Raw genomic sequence first — 20,808 nt, 5'->3', positions numbered from 1 at the left:
CAGAGAGATAGACAGTGACAGAGACATAGCTTGAACAAAATACATTTTGACATCGCAAAATAAACTTTTATTAAATATGTCTGATTCTGACGCATTAGAAGTATTTTCTCTGCTGGCAAAAATAGGAAGGCATTATTACACTTACACTGAAAGCAAAGCAACATTTCCCAGACATATCTCAAATTTCAATTAAATCTTTGGCGTACGAAGGCCAACAGGCAATTGGAAGCTAAACCCAGATGGTTCTATTATGCTGGAGAGGAGCGCTGAATGAACAGGAGAAGCAGACGAGTGATACCAGTGTTGTGACAACCATGTCAAAGTATCTTAACCATGAATACACAGCACACCATTTTTTCAAAGGGGATTATTTATTTTTCTCCGAATGACTGTGAGGGCAAATGTATAGTTGACAGACAAGGATGAACCCATCTCTGAGAGAGAGAAAGCTCCAGGATCTTGCAATGAGGGGGACCAGTCGCAGCCTGTGTTGGGAATACACCAGGGGAACCGTTTAGTAACACCGAAATGCTTGTGTTACTAAACTCAGCCCCCAAAAAACAGTGGAACGTTGGTTAAGACACTAACAGCTTACAGACTGTAGGACATTTAGGTCACAGTTATGAAAAGTTAGGACACTAAAGAGGCCTTTCTACTGACTCTGAAAAACACCAAAAGAAATATGCCCAGGGTCCCTGCTCATCTGCGTGAACGTGCCTTAGGCATGCTGCAAGGAGGCATGAGGACTGCAGATGTGGTCAGGGCAATACATTGCAATGTCCGCACTGTGAGACACCTAAGACAGCACTACAGGGAGACAGGACGGACAGCTGATCGTCCTCGCAGTGGCAGACTACGTGTAACAACACCTGCACAGGATCGGTACATCCGAATATCACACCTGCGGGACAGGTACAGGATGGCAACAACAACTGCCCGAGTTACACCAGGAACGCATAATCCCTCCATCAGTGTTCAGACTGTCCGCAATAGGCTGAGAGAGGCTGGACTGAGGGCTTGTAGGCCTGTTGTAAGGTAGGTCCTCACCAGACATCACCGGCAACAACGTCGCCTATGGGCACCAACCCACCGTCGCTCGACCAGACAGGACTGGCAGAAAGTGCTCTTCTCTGACGAGTCACAGTTTTTGTCTCACCAGGGGTGATGGTCGGATTCGCGTTTATCGTTGAAGGAATGAGCGTTACACCGAGGCCTGTACTCTGGAGGGGGATTGATTTGGAGGTGGAGCTGGGGCGGTGTGTCACAGCATCATCAGACTGAGCTTGTTGTCATTGCAGGCAATCTCAACGCTGTGCATTACAGGGAAGACATCCTCCTCCATCATGTGGTACCCTTCCTGCATCCTGACATGACCCTCCAGCATGACAATGCCACCAGTCATACTGCTCGTTCTGTGCGGGATTTCCTGCAAGAGAGGAATGTCAGTGTTCTGCCATGGCCAGCGAAAGCCCGGATCTCAATCCCATTGAGCACGTCTGGGACCTGTTGGATTGGAGGGTGAGGGATAGGGCCATTCCCCCAGAAATGTCTGGGAACTTGCAGGTGCCTTGGTGGAAGAGTGTGGTAATATCTCACAGCAAGAACTGGCAAATCTGGTGTAGTCCATGAGGAGGAGATGCACTGCAGTACTTAATGCAGCTGGTGGCCACACCAGATACTGACTGTTTCTTTTGATTTTGATCCCCCCCTTTGTTCAGGGACACATTATTCCATTTCTGTTAGTCACATGTCTGTGGAACTTGTTCAGTTTATTTCTCAGTTGTTGAATCTTATGTTCATACAAATATTTACACATGTAAAGTTTGCTGAAAATAAACGCAGTTGACAGTGAGAGGACGTTTCTTTTTTTGCTGAGTTTAGCTTTTAACAATGCAGTCAAATGTCAAACAGCTAATATGTAAAGAAACATACAAAAAAGAAAGGCAAGAAATCAAGAATAGTGTGACGAATCCAATTAACAACCCAAATAGCACTGTAACAGTATCAAACTGCAAGCTATGCATACAGTGCCTTCGGAAAGTATTCAGGCCCTTTTACTTTTTCCACATTTTGTTACGTTACAGCCTTATTCTAAAATAGATTATATCGTCAATCTACACAAAGTACCCCATAATGACAAAGCGAAAACAGGTTTTTGGGAATGTTTGCAAATGTATCAAAGAACAGAAATACCTTATTTACATAAGTATTCAGACCCTTTGCTGTGAGACTCGAAATTGAGCTCAGGTACATCCTGTTTCCATTGATCATCCTTGAGATGTTTCTAAAACTTGATTGGAGTCCACCTGTGGTACATTCCATTGATTGGACATGATTTGGAAAGGCACACACCTGTCTATGTAAAGGTCCCACAGAGCAAAAACCAAGCCATGAGGTGGAAGGAATTTTCTGTAGAGCTCCGAGACAGGATTGTGTCGAGGCACAGATCTGGGGAAGGACACCAAAAAAATGTCTGCACCATTGAAGATCCCCAAGAACACAGTGGCCTCCATCATTCTTAAGAAGTCTGGATTCACCAAGACTCGTCCTAGAGCTGGCCGCCTGGACAAACTGAGCAATCAGGGGAGAAGGGCCTTGGTCAGGGAGGTGACCAAGAACCCGATGGTCACTCTGAAAGAGCTCCAGAGTTCCTCTGTGGAGATGGGAGAATCTTCCAGAAGGACAACCATCTAAGCAGCACTCCACCAATAAGGCCTTTATAGTAGAGTGGCCAGACGGAAGCCACTCCTTAGTTAAAGGCACATTACAGCCCGCTTGAAGTTTGCCAAAGGCACCTAATGACTCTCAGACCATGTGGAACAAGATTCTCTGATCTGATGAAACCAAGATTGAACTATTTGGCCTGAATGCCAAACATCACGTCTGGAGGAACCTGGCACCATCCCTACGGTGAAGCATGGTGGTGGCAGCATCATGCTGTGGGGATGTTTTTCAGTGCCAGGGACTCTGAGACTAGTCAGTATTGAGGGCAAGATGAACGGAGCAAAGTACAGAGAGATCCTTGATGAAAACCTGCTCCAGAGCGCTCAGGACCTCAGACTGGGGCAAAGGTTCACCTTCCAACAGGACAACGACCCTAAGTACACAGCCAAGACAACACAGGAGTGGCTTCGGGACACGTCTCTGAATGTCCTTGAGTGGCCCAGCCAGAGCCTGGACTTTAACCCGATCGAACATCTCTGGAGAGACCTGAAAATAGCTTTGCAGCGATGCTCCCCATCCAACCTGACAGAGCTTGAGAAGATCTGCAGAGAAGAATGGGAGAAATTACAAAAAATACAGGTGTTCCAAGCTTGTAGCATCATAGACTCGAGTCTGCCAAAGATGCTTTAACAAAGTACTTAGTAAAGGGTATGAATACTTATGTAATGTGATATTTCATTTAAAAAATGTATACATTTGCTAAAATTTCAAAAAACATGTTTTTGCTTTGTCATTATGAGGTATTGTGTGTAGATTGATGAGAAAAAAAGCAATTTAATCAACTTTAGAAAAAGGCTGTAATGTAGCAAAATGTGGAAAAAGTTAAGGGGTCTGAATACTTTCTGAATGCACTGTGTGTACACCGGGGAAATTTACACAAGCTAAACTAAGACTGATATGTACAGCAGTAGATTTATTAAGTGAGCTATATCAAAAATTCAGTATATAAATAAATATACAGTGTGTATAAACAGTAGCCCATAGGGCTCTAGTCAAAAGTAGTGCACAATAAAGGAAACACAATGTCATTTGGGATCCAGCCCGGGTCTGGTGTGAACAGTATGTAGGCTGACTGCCTCATGGCCACTGAGAGGGGTTTTAGTGTACGATGTGACAAACAGGAAGATGGCACAATGGTCCATAAAGCAGGGTCTGATAGCCTTAAAAGCACCATGCACAGTAAAGCTGTCCCAACATGTCCCTACTGAGCCACAACACTACAACGCCACAGCACGGCCATTTTGTCTAAACGGTAACCGTGGGCGTGTTTTGTTCTCCATCTGCGCCGGCATTCGCAGTGGAGGAAGTTAAAAGATCTGGGCTAGGAGCAGGGCGTTGGCAGGCAGGGACCACTGGGCTGTAATGGCTCTGTAGTCAAACTGTCTGTGAATGTTCACCAGCTCACCAGCATGTACAGCGACCAAAAGACCTTTCTATTTTCATAGGTGCGAGTGATATGTATAATACAGGGGACTAATGGAGGAGCTGGGGACATTTCTATCCGGGACAGGGCATCCATTTCCACACAGCAAATACTACTTTCACATAATGAATCTGTGGGGAGGAATAAACTTAATGAGGTGAGCACGTGACCGTGAGGACGGGTGTGGGGGGGGGGGGGGGGGGGGTGTTCATGAGAGAACTGAGAAGGATGGGGATTGTTAGAAGGGTTGTTAATAACAAAACTGTAACACATGAAGTGCTGTCAAGGGAGGCCTGGGGCATGGCCACATCTCACCTAGCTGGCAAAACACTCAATAGCACGGCCCTGATTAAGAAGAAGAAGGCATGGTAGTTTCTCAGGCAGTTATATGTGCCCTGCACAACTTTACAATATAAGTGGCACGGTTTAGGCCATATTCCCCCTACAAAATATGAAGGAGAGTCTGAGGAGTGGTGTGGCGAAAGAGAATTCTACTTTTCAAGGAGTCCACAGTTGGTTAGGTTAGCCCCAAGAAAACAATTTCCCACCCATCACCACACAATGTTACAAATGAAAAACATCTAGGTGTATGATCTACATTTGACATGTTTTAGGTGGTGGGGATGGGCTTCCATAGTTTTACCTGGCTCAGTGCAGCCGGCAGTTACTGTGACAATTTCACAATGTATCAGGCTGTTACCGCAATTTCAGGTAAAAACTCAAAACAAGTCTCAAATATTAGGTAAATGTCTATACATTTCAACTGTTTCAAAAACATTGCTCTGCTATTACCATTTTTACTGTAGAGCTGTTGGCTCAACTAGACAATTCTGTTTACACTGCCCTGCTTCAAGGGTTGCAACTGTCAGGCAGGTGTCATGCGCTACCTCCGGTAGGTAGTGGTCGAGACGTAGCAAGTACGCAAGTTTACATTTGAGTAATAGGTGTTGCCAACTGTATTTTTTTTGAAAAGTCTAGTAAGTGTGAAGAGGCTCTTTTGACCAAGGTCCATAGTGCAATACTTTTTCTCATCAAAATAAATATAGGATATATAGGTGAAATTATAGGTGTCAGAGGAAAGCCCTAAAAATTGTCAAAGACTCCAGCCACCCTGGTCATAGACTGTTCTCTCTGCTACCGCACAGCAAGTGGTAACGGAACGCCAAGTCTAGGTCCAAAAGACTTCTTAACAGCTTCTACCCCCAAGCCATAAGACTCCTGAACAGCTAATCAAATGGCTACCCAGACCCCTCTTTTACGCTGTTGCTACTCTCTGTTTATAATCTATGCATAGTCACTTTAACTCTACCTACATGTACATATAACCTCAATTACCTCGACTAACCGGTTCCCCCGCACATTGACTCTGTACCGGTACACCCTGTATATAGCCTCCGCTTCTTATTCTACTGCTGCTGTTGAATTATTTGTTACTTTTATTTTCTATTTTTAACTTTATTTTTTAACTTCTTAAACCATTGTTGGTTTAGGGCTTGTAAGTAAGCATTTCACTGTAAGGTCTACCTGTTGTATTTGGCGCATGTGACAAATAGAATTGGATTTGTTTTGAAGTAGGGTCCCATTTGGGATGCAGACATGATGTGCTCCATAGAGGGCTTGTCCTCATACAGGGTGCCATATAATGGAGGTAAGGGACCGTAGTTTGTAAACTGAGTGTACAAAACATTATGAACACCTGCTCTTTCCATGACATACTGTTGCCTGACCAGGTGAATCCAGGTGAACACTATGAACCCTTGTTGATAAACAGGTTAAATAAGGATGGTGTATGTGTGCCATTTAGAGGGTGAATAGGCAAGACAAAATATTTAAGTGCCTTTGAACGGGGTATGGTAGTAGGTCCCCGGCGCACCGGTTTGTGTCAAGAACTGCAACGCTGCTGGGTTTTTCACACAACAGTTTCCTGAGTATACCGAGATTGGTTCACCACCCAAACGACATCCAGCCAACTTCAATATTAGGAAGTTTTGTAACTTAATGTTTTGTATACTCAGTTTATTCAGTTTCAGTACAAAATATTGCTCAACATTGTTTAATATGACATTAAAACAATGACATTCTTGGAAGTAGGAAAACTACAGACAGAACAGGTTTGTGTGTATAACTTACAAACAATTCATACTTAGAATAAGGGAGTAAAACAATTTGATGTAGCTATAAAATGACATGACATTGCAGTGGTATGATGAGCCATATACTGCACAGTATTCAGCATCATGTACATTATTGGCTTGTGTACAGAGTCGGGAGCATTTTAGACCTCCGCTTCACACTGTGAACCCGGGTGGCCCTGCAAGCGGTTGGCTGAGGTCTGCAGGGTGTGAACTGTGCCTGAAACTGATCTACTCCTCCAAAACCAAAGTGTTTTTGTAACTGAGCTAATGGCTTTAGACACAAGGGGTCAAAGATCAGCAAGCAATAAGACAGACACTTAAGAAAAGAGTCCACACTGTGAGCACAGGGCACAGTGAAAAGCAGTTTTGATAGCTAATGCAATGACCACAGCCAGACATCAAACCAAGCAGACCGATAAGAGACCAGAGAGCAGTCAAACGCTGAGAGAAGAAAAACAGAAGAGGAGGACAAGTGAACTTCCATCCATCGCGGTTGCTCTAATTTGTCCGACGTGTGACGTGTCCGATTGATTATTATCAGGAATCGCGTGGAGCGGAAATGGCCCCTCAATTGCTTGTTTCTGAACTCGGTCTGATCCTGGGAGAGTCATTTTTAAACACAATCTACAGGCTGGGGCCTCATCCCAAAAAACACCCTATTCTCTAGTGCGCTACTTTTGACCGTGGTCAATGTAGGGAGAAGGGTAGGGAGAAGGGTAGGCAGAAGGGTAGGCATAAGGGTAGGAGGAAGGGTAGGGAGAAGGGTAGGGAGAAGAGTAGCAGGAAGGTTAGGCAGAAGGGTAGTCAGAAGGATAGGGAGAAGGGTAGGGTGAAGGGTGGGAGAAGGGTAGGGAAAAAAGGTAGGGAGAAGGGTAGGGAGAAGGGTAGGAGTAAGGGTAGGTGGAAGGGTAGGAGGTAGGGTAGGGAGAAGGGTAGGATGAAGGGTAGGGAGAAGGGTAGGGAGAAGGGTAGAAGTAAGGGTAGGAGGAAGGGTAGGAGGTAGGGTAGGGAGAAGGGTAGGGAGAAGTGTAGGAGGTAGGGTAGGGAGAAGGGTAGAAGGAAGGGTAGGAGGTAGTGTAGGGAGAAGGGTAGGGAGAAGGGGACCATTTAGGACACACCCTGCTGGTGAGTTGTAACTTCACCCCGTCTGTGTTGGAAGATGGGCTGGCTGAATGGGAAGAAGAAATCGGTCGGTCAGCCTGGCTGCTTCACAGACCTCCTGCTGTGCTGCAGGCTGCAGCAGACAGGCTGTGCTTTGTTGTGGTCCATCATTCAGGAGATGAAAGCTATTCAAATAATCAGCCATGTTAGTTCTGTTAGCTCTGTTTGGATTGTTTTAGCGAGAGTTGTTTTAATTAAAGGGGGGTCGGGAAATGGGCCTGACCCGGGATGTTGTTCAGAAGTAAAGACAAGGGCAAACAAAGTTGTTCTCTTGTTTGTATTCATTTCCAAACAAGCAATGGAGTTGTGCTGTGGGGTAGTTTGCTGACCAGTTCTTGTGTGGGTAGTCTGTGTGTCTGAGTGTGGTGTGCATGTGCATCTGTGTTTGCGTGTGTGTTCAAGGATGTACAGTATGCCACCTGGATGTGTTTGGAGGGAAAGGTGATGGCTGGTGATTTATTGTATTCCCATCAGCTACACTCCTTGTTGAAACACTAGAGTAACGTCACCACGAAATACGACAAAAGCCTGAGCCAGGATTCCATATGCATTTCTAGAGCACCCCACAATCATATCTCCAGCTTGTCACAGGCCAATGGCCAAGAGCCAAAGACTTACATCAATACTATTGAGTGGATGGCAGGCTGCAATCTCTTCCTATTGGCTTCAAAATGATTGGTTGACAAAGGGGTTGAAAGAGTATTTCTGTGTGGGGGAAACAGAGGAATAAGGTGTTGAGGGGGAGAAGCCTAAAGCACTTTCCTATACGTCCTCCTCCACCTTGTCGCCATCCATAAGGAAAGCGATAGTAAAACGTGGGTTTTGTACAGTTTTCTCTAGATAAGGGACTGTTATGCCAATCCCCTTCACCCTGACTCATTTTGTCCATAATACTTAACCATTTAAAATGGTTCTTAGAGGACAGCTGGTTTTCAGTCATCATTTGATAGAATAATATTTTTTTTGCTCTGAATCCTTCAATCTCATGCTGATTCTTTTGCGGTTTTAGAAAAATTAACACTTTAGTCTATTTCTGTGTGTTTTTGTACGGTTGATAATGGTGGTGACAGTCTTATAAATACCATTTGAGGTCATAATGCTGTATTAAAATTAGACTCATAACAGATATAGGATTTTAATTTGATCACCCTTTTGCAGTACAGCAAATGTAAAACTAGCAGTGTATTTGACGTTTTAAAAGGCTTCTGAAGTTTGTAATTTCCACCTTGAAAATTAAGACTTGATTTTCCCTCACAAAAAGTGCATCAACAACTACAAAAATGTCCATTAATTACAATCCACGTAATGATTCACATTTCATGCTGCTGCAGGATTATTTTCCTGCTGTAGAAAACTGGCTTCAAATGAAGATCCTACATCTGTACCTAATCCTTGCATTTTCAGCAGACTCTATAATGTTCCACCCCACCGCTCTTCACACAGGAAGGTAAACAAATAAGTCTTCACTGACATTTGAGCATTACTACTTATGTGAGCCTCTTCCGTCGCTGGCTTGCACTGAAACGGTAATCAAGTGTAATGTTGCGATTGAACACCTGCCTAATTTGGATGAAGCATGCATGGCAGTGTCTGCCGGGGATCTCTGGCTCTCTAATGTGAGATGACAGAACATTTCTGCATGTTCACTTCTCCTCTCTAACTTCCTGGACCCAGCTTCACATGACACCATTGTAAACCATGTACTGTATTCCGCTACTTGCTTCTATTGATAGAAGCATAAGGCCGATAATTACTGTGTTTTACTGTCCCAGTCAAAATGGGAAATTATCTTTAGAGGAGTAGAGACGAGTAGGGGCATTGCCTCCTCAGCCAGTCATGCATACGTTCTTGTAGACAGTAAGGACTCAATGGATACTGTTCACGGGTCTTCAAGGGGAAATTATTTTTCACCACAGGTAGACAGCAAGACACAGCCTTCCCCGTCCCAGACCAAGCAATGAAAAGCAGTAAACATTATCAACAGGGAAACAGTCAGTAAATAATAGATGTAGTGCTGCCTACTGGCTGTTACATTGTTCAGTGTGATGTGTAACAACAAGAAACAACCTTCACTGTCCCAGTATCGACAGTGAAACAGAGGAGCTTAACATTAGAACACTGCTACTGTTATATTGTATTAGAGTGGCCTTTTACCGACCAGTAGATACATCCTGATGGCAGGGGGTCGAAGCAGTGACTGAGTGGGTGGTCTGCATTATGGATAATAAGGAAGGTTGTTTTCCTGAATTGCACATTTGTTCAGGAGGGAAGGGTCTGGGAGTCCAATGATAATCAATGCAGTATTTGTGATCCGAGGTAATTTGTTATGAATTGAAGCTGTTAGCAAACTGAAGTTGCAGGTTTGACAGAAAATATGTGCAGATGTTAAATATTGCTGGGATGCTTATGCCATACTTTGAATTAGATATGAAAACTCAACATACATGTAAAGGACATTTCCTACATACAAGCCTGCCATTCGGCCTACATTATTCTAACATTGTTTGGTGGGCAATGTTCAGTTTCTTCAGTTTTAGGAACTGGCTCAATTCATTAATTGAAATGAATCCTAGTACAATATAAAAGCATATAGAAGCTGAATACAACCTCTTATAATGGAGACTGCATACGGTAAGAGACCAATATGTGCATTGAGATGGTTTCCAGGACAATAGCCTTGAGTGCCAGGACACAGACTACAAATGGATGAGGCACAAATCATTTCCCTCTTTCATTTATTTAATGCCCCATTTGTTTGACTCCATTTGTATTGAATGAAAGAATTACTTAGAAAAATAAAGTCTAGCCATTCGTCACTGTTTTTGTTGCTGTCTGTATTGTAAGAAGGAATTCTGTGTCCTCAACTGACATAATTAGAACACCTTCTAGAGAATGTTTTGTTTGTAACTCACAGTTGTAGTGTGTGGATTTAATTATCTCCCAGCTACGGGTTTTAGAGTTCCTTTGATTCATTAAACAAAATGGTATCTTTTCAATTTGACTTGTTTGGTATCAGAACATCAACATGTTCAATAATAACAACATCACTGTGTGGTGATGTGGTTCTACCTTTGAAGAAGCAGTCCTTGCTGTGCACCACGTAGATCCGTCTCTTCTGCAGGCAGGCGGTGCGGTACACCTCACAGTGGTTCTCGTAGAACCTGCCGTCGGAGCCGCACACCGGCACAAAGGTGGGCCGACACTTCTCCTGGCACACACACTCTGCCCGGCCCGTCACCTCCAGCAGCACACACTGGCGGCCCCTCCCACAGTATGTCCTCCTGCAGGGTCCTCCGTCTGACCCAGAGTGGACTGGAAGAAACAGAGAGAGAGAGAGAGGGAAGCCAGGGTTTAGGTGGGAAGAAACACTGACAGAGACTGGAGTAGACAGGAAGAAAGCCAGGGTTTAAGTTGGTAGAGTGCCAGTAGACTCTGAAAAACAACATGTACTGAACAGCATCCTATCATACTAAGAAAACCCAGTATGAAAACAGGAAGGATGGTTGGACAGGTTGTGTTGGAGGACAGAACATTAATCACTTTGAACACCTGTTGTGTGCGCCAGAAAAAAGTGAATAAAATCACTGAAAATAACAGTGTTGTGATTTTCCATTCTGGTGGACTCATTAACACCTCCCTTGAAAAAAAGAACAATATATTCCATACACACACACATACACGCATTGCACCTTACTTCTCCTCACACATCCCTCCTAGCACCTGTCAGTCCCGGACCCCTCACCATGGAGGCCCTCTCACTCCCTGCTGATTGAATCTATTTGCACTTAAAGCAGGGCAAAAGCTGCTGAGGCTTGCAGTCACTCCACCTTGGATTGATCTTCCCGGGCCCTGGGGCCTGGGAGGGACCGCTCTCCTGGTGGGATCTGAGCTGGGATTTATGGAGCCTGTTTTTGGAAAGAGCTGGGCTGGTGTTATGAGCTAGGCTGGGAGGAGAGAGAGGGGAGATAGAGCTGGGATTAGCAGCTAGGCTGCAGCGAGAAAGGGATGCTGGGCTGGGGTTATCGGCTAGGCACCGGCGCGAGAGGGATACTGGGCTGGGGTTATCAGCTAGGCTGAGGCAAGAGACGGATGCTGGATTGGGGTTAGCAGCTAAGCTGCGGCGAGAGACGGATGCTGGACTGGGGTTAGCGGCTAAGCTGAGGCGAGAGACGGATGCTGGACTGGGGTTAGCGGCTAAGCTGAGGCGAGAGACGGATGCTGGACTGGGGTTAGCGGCTAAGCTGCGGCGAGAGACGGATGCTGGACTGGGGTTAGCGGCTAAGCTGAGGCGAGAGACGGATGCTGGACTGGGGTTAGCGGCTAAGCTGCGGCGAGAGACGGATGCTGGACTGGGGTTAGCGGCTAAGCTGAGGCGAGAGACGGATGCTGGACTGGGGTTAGCGGCTAAGCTGAGGCGAGAGTCGGATGCTGGACTGGGGTTAGCGGCTAAGCTACCTTTCTGGGAGGAGAGGCAGGGGATCTCAACCTCAGCGATGAAGCATCCTGGGCAGGTGGGGAATTATTGTCCAGGAATGTACTATATTGGGTATCTGATTAGCATCACTCAGCATAATATTTCATTCAGAATTATTCAGCATAATACATCATTGTTTGATGCTCTAGAGGGTCATCTTTTAATTCCCTTTTATGAAACCATTGTAGCTCAACTCAAGACCTCTATCCCTACTATTATAATAAAACCGTTGAAAACACAAATTAAATCTGCCTTGAGTATAATCGTATCTAAACCCCTAGAATATTTAATAACAAAGGTGCGGTTCCATTGTTAGAGGATGAAAGTCATTTAATTACATAAAGCAGACTCCAGAGGATGCACACGTGCACACACAGACAGACAGACAGACAGACACAGACACAGAGAGCGAGAGAGAGAGAAAAAGAGGAGAGAAAGAAAGGAGAAAAAGAAAGAAAGAAAGAAAGAAAGGAGAGAGAGAGAGAGAGAGAGAGAGAGAGAGAGAGAGAGAGAGAGAGAGAGAGAGAGAGAAAGAAAGAAAGAAAGAAAGAAAGAAAGAAAGAAAGAAAGAAAGAAAGAAAGAAAGAAAGAAAGAAAGAAAGAAAGAAAGAAAGAAAGAAAGGAGAGAGCGAGAGCGTGTGTAGCTGAAGGCTGACCTGGCTTGGCCGTATTGATGTGTGCTCTGTCATAATGAAGTGTGAGGTGTCAGCCAGGAAGGAGCACAGGTACAGTCACGGAGGGTGTGTGTGTCTTGGGGGGGGGGTTACACAACACGATGCCTTATAATCCAGTTTGCTAATTGTTCTGCATGTATCCGCAAATCATTTGTGGGAATGCAAATACCCCGGCTCCTCAGTGACCTTGTTGTCGGTGTCAAGGTCAAGGACGATTACTGGATTGTTTGTATTCTCCAAGCACCAAAGATGAAATGCTCAGCACCGTCCGGAACCACTGGTTGTTTTTCTTTTTCCCTCCTCCCCCCGTCCCTTCCCCATTCTCTCCCCTAAAGTCTACCTTTGCAGAACAGGCCACAACAAATCAATGAGAAAAGTTCTGAGGTTCTGGTGTTTAAAGTCCGGCATGCCTACAGTAAGCCTTCCTTCTCTACTCTCGTGGACCATGTAAGCTTCAGTTGTGACTAGCTTGGGAAGCTGAAGTGTCATTTGATAATCCTGTCTGAGCTGCAGCTCAATCGTTCTACATGGGCACTTACAAGTTCAACCAAGCCTTTGTGCCAATGGCAGTGAGAACATGCTGACTGACCAGCGGCAACAGGGCCTCACATCTCTAGTCCCTGCTTTCAGTCTTTCCTTTGTATATCTATTAGTCCCTCCTATCTAAGATCCAGTGGGCTTAGGCAGAATCCAGACATTGTCCCTCATAATAATCCAAGACTTCTAGAATTTGGGTGAACATTGTCACTACGATCTATCATTGTTCCGTCTGTTATCCTCTTTTTCATAGTCACAAGTCAAAATCACGTCCTCCCCTGAGTGCTTGATATTTACCAGAGGAATGTGTATGTCCTCCCCTGAGTGCTTGATATTTACCAGAGGAATGTGTACGTCCTCCCCTGAGGGCTTGATATTTACCAGAGGAATGTGTACGTCCTCCCCTGAGTGCTTGAAATTTACCAGAGGAATGTGTACGTCCTCCCCTGAGGGCTTGATATTTACCAGAGGAATGTGTACGTCCTCCCCTGAGTGCTTGATATTTACCAGAGGAATGTGTACGTCCTCCCCTGAGGGCTTGATATTTACCAGAGGAATGTGTACGTCCTCCCCTGAGTGCTTGATATTTACCAGAGGAATGTGTACGTCCTCCCCTGAGTGCTTGATATTTACCAGAGGAATGTGTACGTCCTCCCCTGAGTGCTTGATGGATTGACATTTGCTTTATTAATCCTTTTATGAAATAACAATCTTTCATTTTGCTCCCTTCAGATGCATCAGGTCTCTGTAATGAAAGGGTATCTTCAACAACATCTATCTGCAAAAACAGTATGTCAGTATACTCTGGAGGCAGAAGGACATGCTCTGTATTTAGTCGATAAAACACCTCTATTTGTACCTGAGGCTACATACTAAGCCTGATTAACATTTAAACAGCAATTAAAGAAAACTTTCCAAACCACAAAAGAAGAGATATGGCTGAGTTATCTGCCTTGAAACACTGAGGGACACTTAGAGGGAGGGAGACTGCCTGGCCTGCCAAACTGCTCTAATTAGAGAGGAAGTGCCACTTCTCTAGTGATGCGGGACTTCCAGTAACAGAGTAATAACTGAGCCCCGATCTACCGTCTTCGTCGTTTCTTTACTGCTAGTCACATCTCCTTAGGCTTAGGATATGGCATTTGCAAATACAATGTGGACATTGTGGGTTCCAAAAGGAGGCGTTGGATTCTGCAATGATTTCCCAGATCATTCTATTTGGTTTAAATCTGATGAACATAATCACATTAAGAGACATGGCGTCAAACCTCTTCTCCCTCTGTGTGACACAGTCAGGCAAAGTGTTTGTGACATATATTGTTTTAATATCAATAGACAAGAGGTCAGAGCTTGGGTGAGAGACTGCAGTGTATAAGATAAGTTCTCATGTCTGTGACATTGTGCCTATCGACCCCAATGGACATATCAATTCATAGAGCTAAGATTTGAGCTGAGACTGAAACTAGCCCAACCTATAACCCTCTATGACCTCCCAGATGTGAGGATTTGGAATTAAATCAATAAAGTTGACTTGACTTGGACGAGGATTGCAGCCAGGTCACATATGCAGGTTAGAGTGTTTTGTCATGAATCATGAATCATGAATCTCTGCAGAGTGGTCAGTAGCTGACACAGCAACAAAGTCATAAAATCTGATTTTAAACCTAACCCTAACCCTAACCACACTGCTAACTCTAATGCCTAACCCTAACCTTAAATTAAGACCAAAAAGCAAATGTTTGTTTTCATGAATATTTACATTATAGTCAATTTTGACTTCGGAGCTGGCCCATCTAATGGAAATCGCTCAGTTCTGCCTCAAGGACAAGGCTCATCTCAACCTGTGTCACATACAGTATCCTGAAAACAATTCTTCCAATTAAATTAAATGCTAATGTTCTGTTTTTATATCTGACCTCGAAAGATAGAAAAATACTCCCTCTGGCAGTGGTTTGAGAGAATTATGAAGTACCGTTAAAGGATAATTACGTTCAATATGAATTTTAACTAAAACTATTTTTCTCAATTAAGTGTTGCAAATTACCCATTAACTGCATGACCGCCTTCGTCGTGATAGGTTATCCAATATCCTGGGCTTTTCCATGGAAGATGAAAGTGGATATAAAACAGAAAGCTGAATATGGTATAAAATTGACAGAAATATTATTCACTTTAGAAAGTATCAAAAGTTCAAAGGTCCTAAATACGTTTGTAAAACAACTTACAAAGCAACTCCAGGGCACAATACAAATGACCCATAAGGCCTCACTCATAGTTCTACTCAGACTACAGGTGGTCATACTAACAACAAATCTGCTGATAAGCAACTACTTGCTAAGGTTAGGGTTAGGGTAAGTTAAGAATACGGATTAGGGTAAGGGTTAAGGTTAGAGTTAGGGATAGGGTTAAGTTTAGGGTTAGGATCAAATCAAATCAAATCAAGTTTATTTTATATAGCCCTTCGTACATCAGCTAATATCTCGAAGTGCTGTACAGAAACCCAGCCTAAAACCCCAAACAGCAAGCAATGCAGGTGTAGAAGCACGGCGGCTAGGAAAAACTCCCTAGAAAGGCCAAAACCTAGGAAGAAACCTAGAGAGGAACCAGGCTATGAGGGGTGGCCAGTCCTCTTCTGGCTGTGCCGGGTGGAGATTATAACAGAACACGGCCAAGATGATAATGGCCAAGGATAATGGTTAAGGTTAGGATTAGTAGCTAGTTAGTTGAAATGTCTGTACATTTTCCGTAGAGCATCTACAGATGGACTATCCAAATAAAGTGTTACCCTAACTTCCTGTTCTGTTTATAAGCTGCTTCGGCTGTCCCCACAGGAGAACCCTTTGAAGAACCCTTTTTGGTTCCAGATAGAACCCTTTTGGGTTCCATCTAGAACCCTTTCTATAGAGGTTTCTACATGAAAACCAAAAGGGTTCTACCTAGAACCAAAAAAGGGTTCTGCCTGGAACCAAAAAAGGGTTCTCCTATGGGGACAGCCAAATAAACCTTTTGGAACCTTTTTCTCTAAGAGTGTAGGCTGAGCTCTAAAGACGGTTATATCAGGCACAGAAACACAGGCGAAGGAGGCCACAGACCAAATGTCACTGGGCTCGTCTGGCTGGCTTGGCTGATAGGGCTTTATTGATTTCTCGATCCCAATCCCTCTGCAGGCTCTGAAGGGCTCAGCGAGCTGCTGTGGAGAGGCCGGCGGGCAGCTGGTGTGGTCTGTGGTCCACACACACCTGACACTTTAACCGTTTTACTGCAGTGGGCTAAATCAGGGTCAATTTTGAGATTGCATCCCAATATTACACTTTATATACTGTACATCACAGAAGACTGAAATATAACAAAACTGTTTGACATAGAAACACCGGATGCAAATATGTTTATTAATTATGAAATTATAAAAAAGATGAATAACATTCCACCCATGAGGCCACTAGATCATTTGACTGCAGGAAATGGCTACACACCTCTGTGGGTTATAGGAAGGAGCTATATAATTTACTGTATAATAAAGAGCTTGGCTCAGGGACTTTGCATTCGCTAAATAATAATACTTTTATCCAGTTTGTTTAGATTGCTTAGTCTGCTATTGCACATTCTAATGATAGTGACATAAAGTAATTTGGCAAATGACCAGAAAGTTATCATAGATGTTTTCAATCCACAGATGCTCAGTAATATCAACTGCGCTGGCCCGAAACCCAGAGATTAATTTAATGACTTTGTGTAGATAGTTATCAGGAAATGATTCTCAGGAAGTGTTAACTTAATGGTTTGACAGTTGTGTTTGTACACCATATGTCACCATATGTTCAACTCATGTTTCTGTACTCTTTTCAGCTTCTCCTCTTAGATGTTATATTCCAATCGTGTGTGTGTGTGTGTGTGTGTGTGTGTGTGTGTGTGTGTGTGTGTGTGTGTGTGTGTGTGTGTGTGTGTGTGTGTGTGTGTGTGTGTGTGTGTGTGTGTGTGCGTGTGTGTGTGTGTGTGTGTGTGTGTGTGTGTGTGTGTGTGTGTGTGTGTGTGTGTGTGTTAAAGCGTACATTAGTAGCTAGAAATGCTGATGATGGATCTGCAGGTTCAGAGACGTTGGTCCAGTGCTGTAATGTTATTTACTGCCATCCCATAATCACTAAGCCTTGAGCATCAGTCCACATCAGGCGTCCCACTCATTTCTCCCCATTAATGACCATCAGCTAGACTGAAATAGGCCTATCAACGCATGTTCTGCACAATCCTCCCAAACAGCACAGGTGATAATAAAATATGGTGTATGATGAAACATCCCAAGTGGAGTTCCATCTCAGGGGTGTGTATGGTGGTGTGAAAGCCGTGAAACATCCCAAGTGGAGTTCCATCTCAGGGGTGTGTGTGTATGGTGGTGTGAAAGCAGTGAAACATCCCTCATGTGTCCTACACTGCTGCCTCGGAAATACATCTAACCCATGCTTCAGAAATAAACTTAGCTTCAGTAAAATGTTCCTTTCATGGCAGAAAAATAGGACTGTGTGTGTACTGTATGTGTCTGTGTGTGTATGTGTGTGCACGTATGTGTGTCTGTGTGTGTGTGTGTGTGGTTGTGCACGTGTCTACTTATAGAGTATGTGTGAAAATATGTAAATGTTATACATGCAAATGTCTTATTCTCATTTTCATATTCAAAGGCAGTGTTAACTAGTTTTACCAGTATGTTACTTATTACAAACATGTCCTGCTCTTGCACGTGCATGCGCTTGTGTATCCATGTGTGTGCGAGTGTGTATCTGTTTAGCATGCGTGTGTGTCTGTGTATCCCTCTGTGTACGCGCATGTGTATAATGCTACGCGTCTTAATCTGATTGATCTGTCTACAGCCTTGCGGAGCCTTGCGGAGCTCCTTGCTCTGTGCTGACACAACTCCTGTTCATCCCAGGGCTTTGGGAGATTGCCGGCCCCACTTGATGGCATCGCCCTCGCTCACACATCACAGTGATGGTCAGGGGTGGGGGGGAGGTGAGAGGGGTGAGGGGGATAGAGAGAGACAGGATCAAGGGTAGCTCACATTTCACATAACCCAGGATCTCCCTCCCGACCTGGGCTTAAGCTAATTTGCTTCCCCTAGTCTGCAGCAAGTCGTTGGTTTAAGTTGTTTTGTTTTCTCTCCATAGAGAACAGAAGCAGGGCTTTTTATCATTACTTCAAAAAGTAAATAACGGCAGAAAGAATAGTTGAATAAATATTGATATTATACTGTGCTGTATTTATCACAGGTCCACATCAAAACATCAACAATAGCAATTCCTAGTAGGTTGGAGGTGAAACCTCACATAGTAGGAACATTCTGAATGTCTTATTCAAGCACTCCCTCTACAGTGTGTCGGAGTATGTAGTGGACAAACCTTGTGACAGCCACAGAACTAGAAACATTCTATGTCTATGTTACAACACACCGTCCAGCACTAGAATATGTTGTTCATCACTAACAAAGTAGGTTTGGATAGTACCGTGTGTAATAGGAAGAAGCACTGGTTCATTAACAAGGACTCTGAACATCTGTGATCGTTAATTATTGTCAGTGATGTTAAGGGCCCCTGAGTGGCACAGCGGTCTAAGGCACTGCATCTCAGTGCTAGAGGCATCACTACAGACCCTGGTTTGTTTCCAGGCTGTATCACAACTGGCCATGATTGGGAGTCCCATAGAGCGGCGCACAATTGGCCCAGCGTCGTCTGTGTTTGGCCGTGGTAGGCTGTCATTTTAAATAAGAACTTGTTCTTAACTGACTTGCCTAGTTAAATTAAGGTTAAATTAAATAAATAAAAAGCCCTTCATTGTGAAATGGTTTTTTGCCCTAACACTACACAGCTGATTAAAATTCTCAAAGCTTGATGATTAGTTGATTATTTTAATCAGCTGTGTAGTGCTAGGGCATAAAATCAAGACGTGTTCCCCTTGGGGTCTGGGGACTGAGTTTGGGAAACCCTGCAGTACAATCCGTTCTCCGATTTCAGAAACTGGCAAAAGAGAGCTCCATATCAACTTTAAACGTCTATTGAAGACTGAAGCCATTCCTAACAGCAAATGTGGCATAAGGATAATGTAACCATATGTGTTCAGGTTATGTACAAGCCATGCAGGAGCATCAAAGGCTACAGTGGCAGCATCACTCCAAAGCTAAGCTGTCAAAAGTAGCTGCAGATCTGGTAACACAACATGTGAGTCATTGGGATTACAGTTTGATTCCCAACATACATGCTAGCGGATTCAGATGAATCTAACGACTGGATGTCGTTTTCCACAATTTCATAGTTGTAATGGACTTTGTCTCTTTTTGAGACATTATTTTAGTAAGTCCTCTTGGTCGATTTAAGTTCAGAATCAGACCTCTCTCTCTCCTGAGTCATCTTATTATAAGTATACTGTGCATCTGAACTATCGTAAAGATGAGGCACCATATCTTCCTTCAATTGTTGACTGGTTTAATTTCAGACAGAAGAAAAACAAATTAAAATGAACAGGGAACAAAGGCATAATAGAACTGTTGATAGTTAATTAGAGACATCAAATGAAATAGAGGTTGAGTAAGATGGGGATTTGAAATAGAGGTGAGGTCGGAAATAGCAATAATAGTTTAATCTCATTCATGTCAGTCAAGCTGGTCGGCAATGTACTGTAAAGAGACGATATAACAGACAGACAGACAGACAGACAGACAGACAGACAGACAGACAGACAGACAGACAGACAGACAGACAGACAGACAGACAGACAGACAGACAGACAGACAGACAGACAGACAGACAGACAGACAGACAGACAGACAGACAGACAGACAGACAGACAGACAGACATAGATAGATAGATAGATAGATAGATAGATAGATAGATAGATAGATAGATAGATAGATAGATAGATAGATAGATAGATAGATAGATAGATAGATAGATAGATAGATAGATAGATAGATAGATAGATAGATAGATAGATAGATAGATAGATAGATAGATAGATAGATAGATAGATGGAAAGATGGAAAGATAGATAGACAGAGAGAGAGAGTCCAGTTTGCTCTGCTGTTTCTGTGAGTCGGGACATTTTGTCCGCTTGTCTGAAATGGGTTCTCTCTCTCCTCAGTGAGAGGAGTGCAGAAAGAATGATGCAAAATCTACACCACCAATCTACTGTACAGCGCTGAGCCATTCACCTTGGAAACAGCAGCACTGGAGAGTGCTTGGGGAGGTTTTAAAGAGCTCTAAAACCCTTTAACGTTACTTTGTACATAGAGCAAAAACATTGTCTGCTACAGCAAGATGAAATCTTCCAATTGGTCAGGGATTGTTGTTGGCAGGGACCATTTTCAATCCTTATTACATAGATATCTTAGTTTATTAAAGGTATAATAAAATCTATCCTTTTCAGGAGCCAGAATTAGAAATATTGAATAAAACATCCACATGTCTTTATTCTGAGCTCTCAGATCTAATGTTTAAATGATGATTTGCCTCAAGGTAACCCCAATGCATCATGGGATATTCAAGATGGCCAGGAATCATTCTTATCAGAATACAATGATGAAGGAAAACCACAATGACAGACAGAAGCTCAGCAGCAACCACAAAAAAAGTAATACTAAAATAAAAAATAACTGTTTGACCGCTCTGCCCAAAAGCAGAAAATACACCACATTGTCCAGC

The 20,808-nt window shown here is 43.6% G+C and overlaps 1 protein-coding gene across 1 annotated transcript in view; it reads right to left on the bottom strand.

Annotated features, from left to right (window-relative positions):
* LOC120056758 (follistatin-related protein 4-like) overlaps nt 1-20,808 on the bottom strand; it is a 141,136-nt gene that overhangs the window by 98,680 nt on the left and 21,648 nt on the right. Inside the window, exon 2 of the mRNA XM_039004966.1 lies at nt 10,513-10,755. Coding sequence (XP_038860894.1) covers nt 10,513-10,755 — 243 coding nt within the window. The remainder of the gene's footprint in view (nt 1-10,512; nt 10,756-20,808) is intronic.

This window comes from Salvelinus namaycush, chromosome 12 (genome assembly GCF_016432855.1).
Source record: "Salvelinus namaycush isolate Seneca chromosome 12, SaNama_1.0, whole genome shotgun sequence".
Taxonomy (NCBI): domain Eukaryota; kingdom Metazoa; phylum Chordata; class Actinopteri; order Salmoniformes; family Salmonidae; genus Salvelinus; species Salvelinus namaycush.
This window is presented reverse-complemented; position numbering and strand designations above follow the sequence as displayed.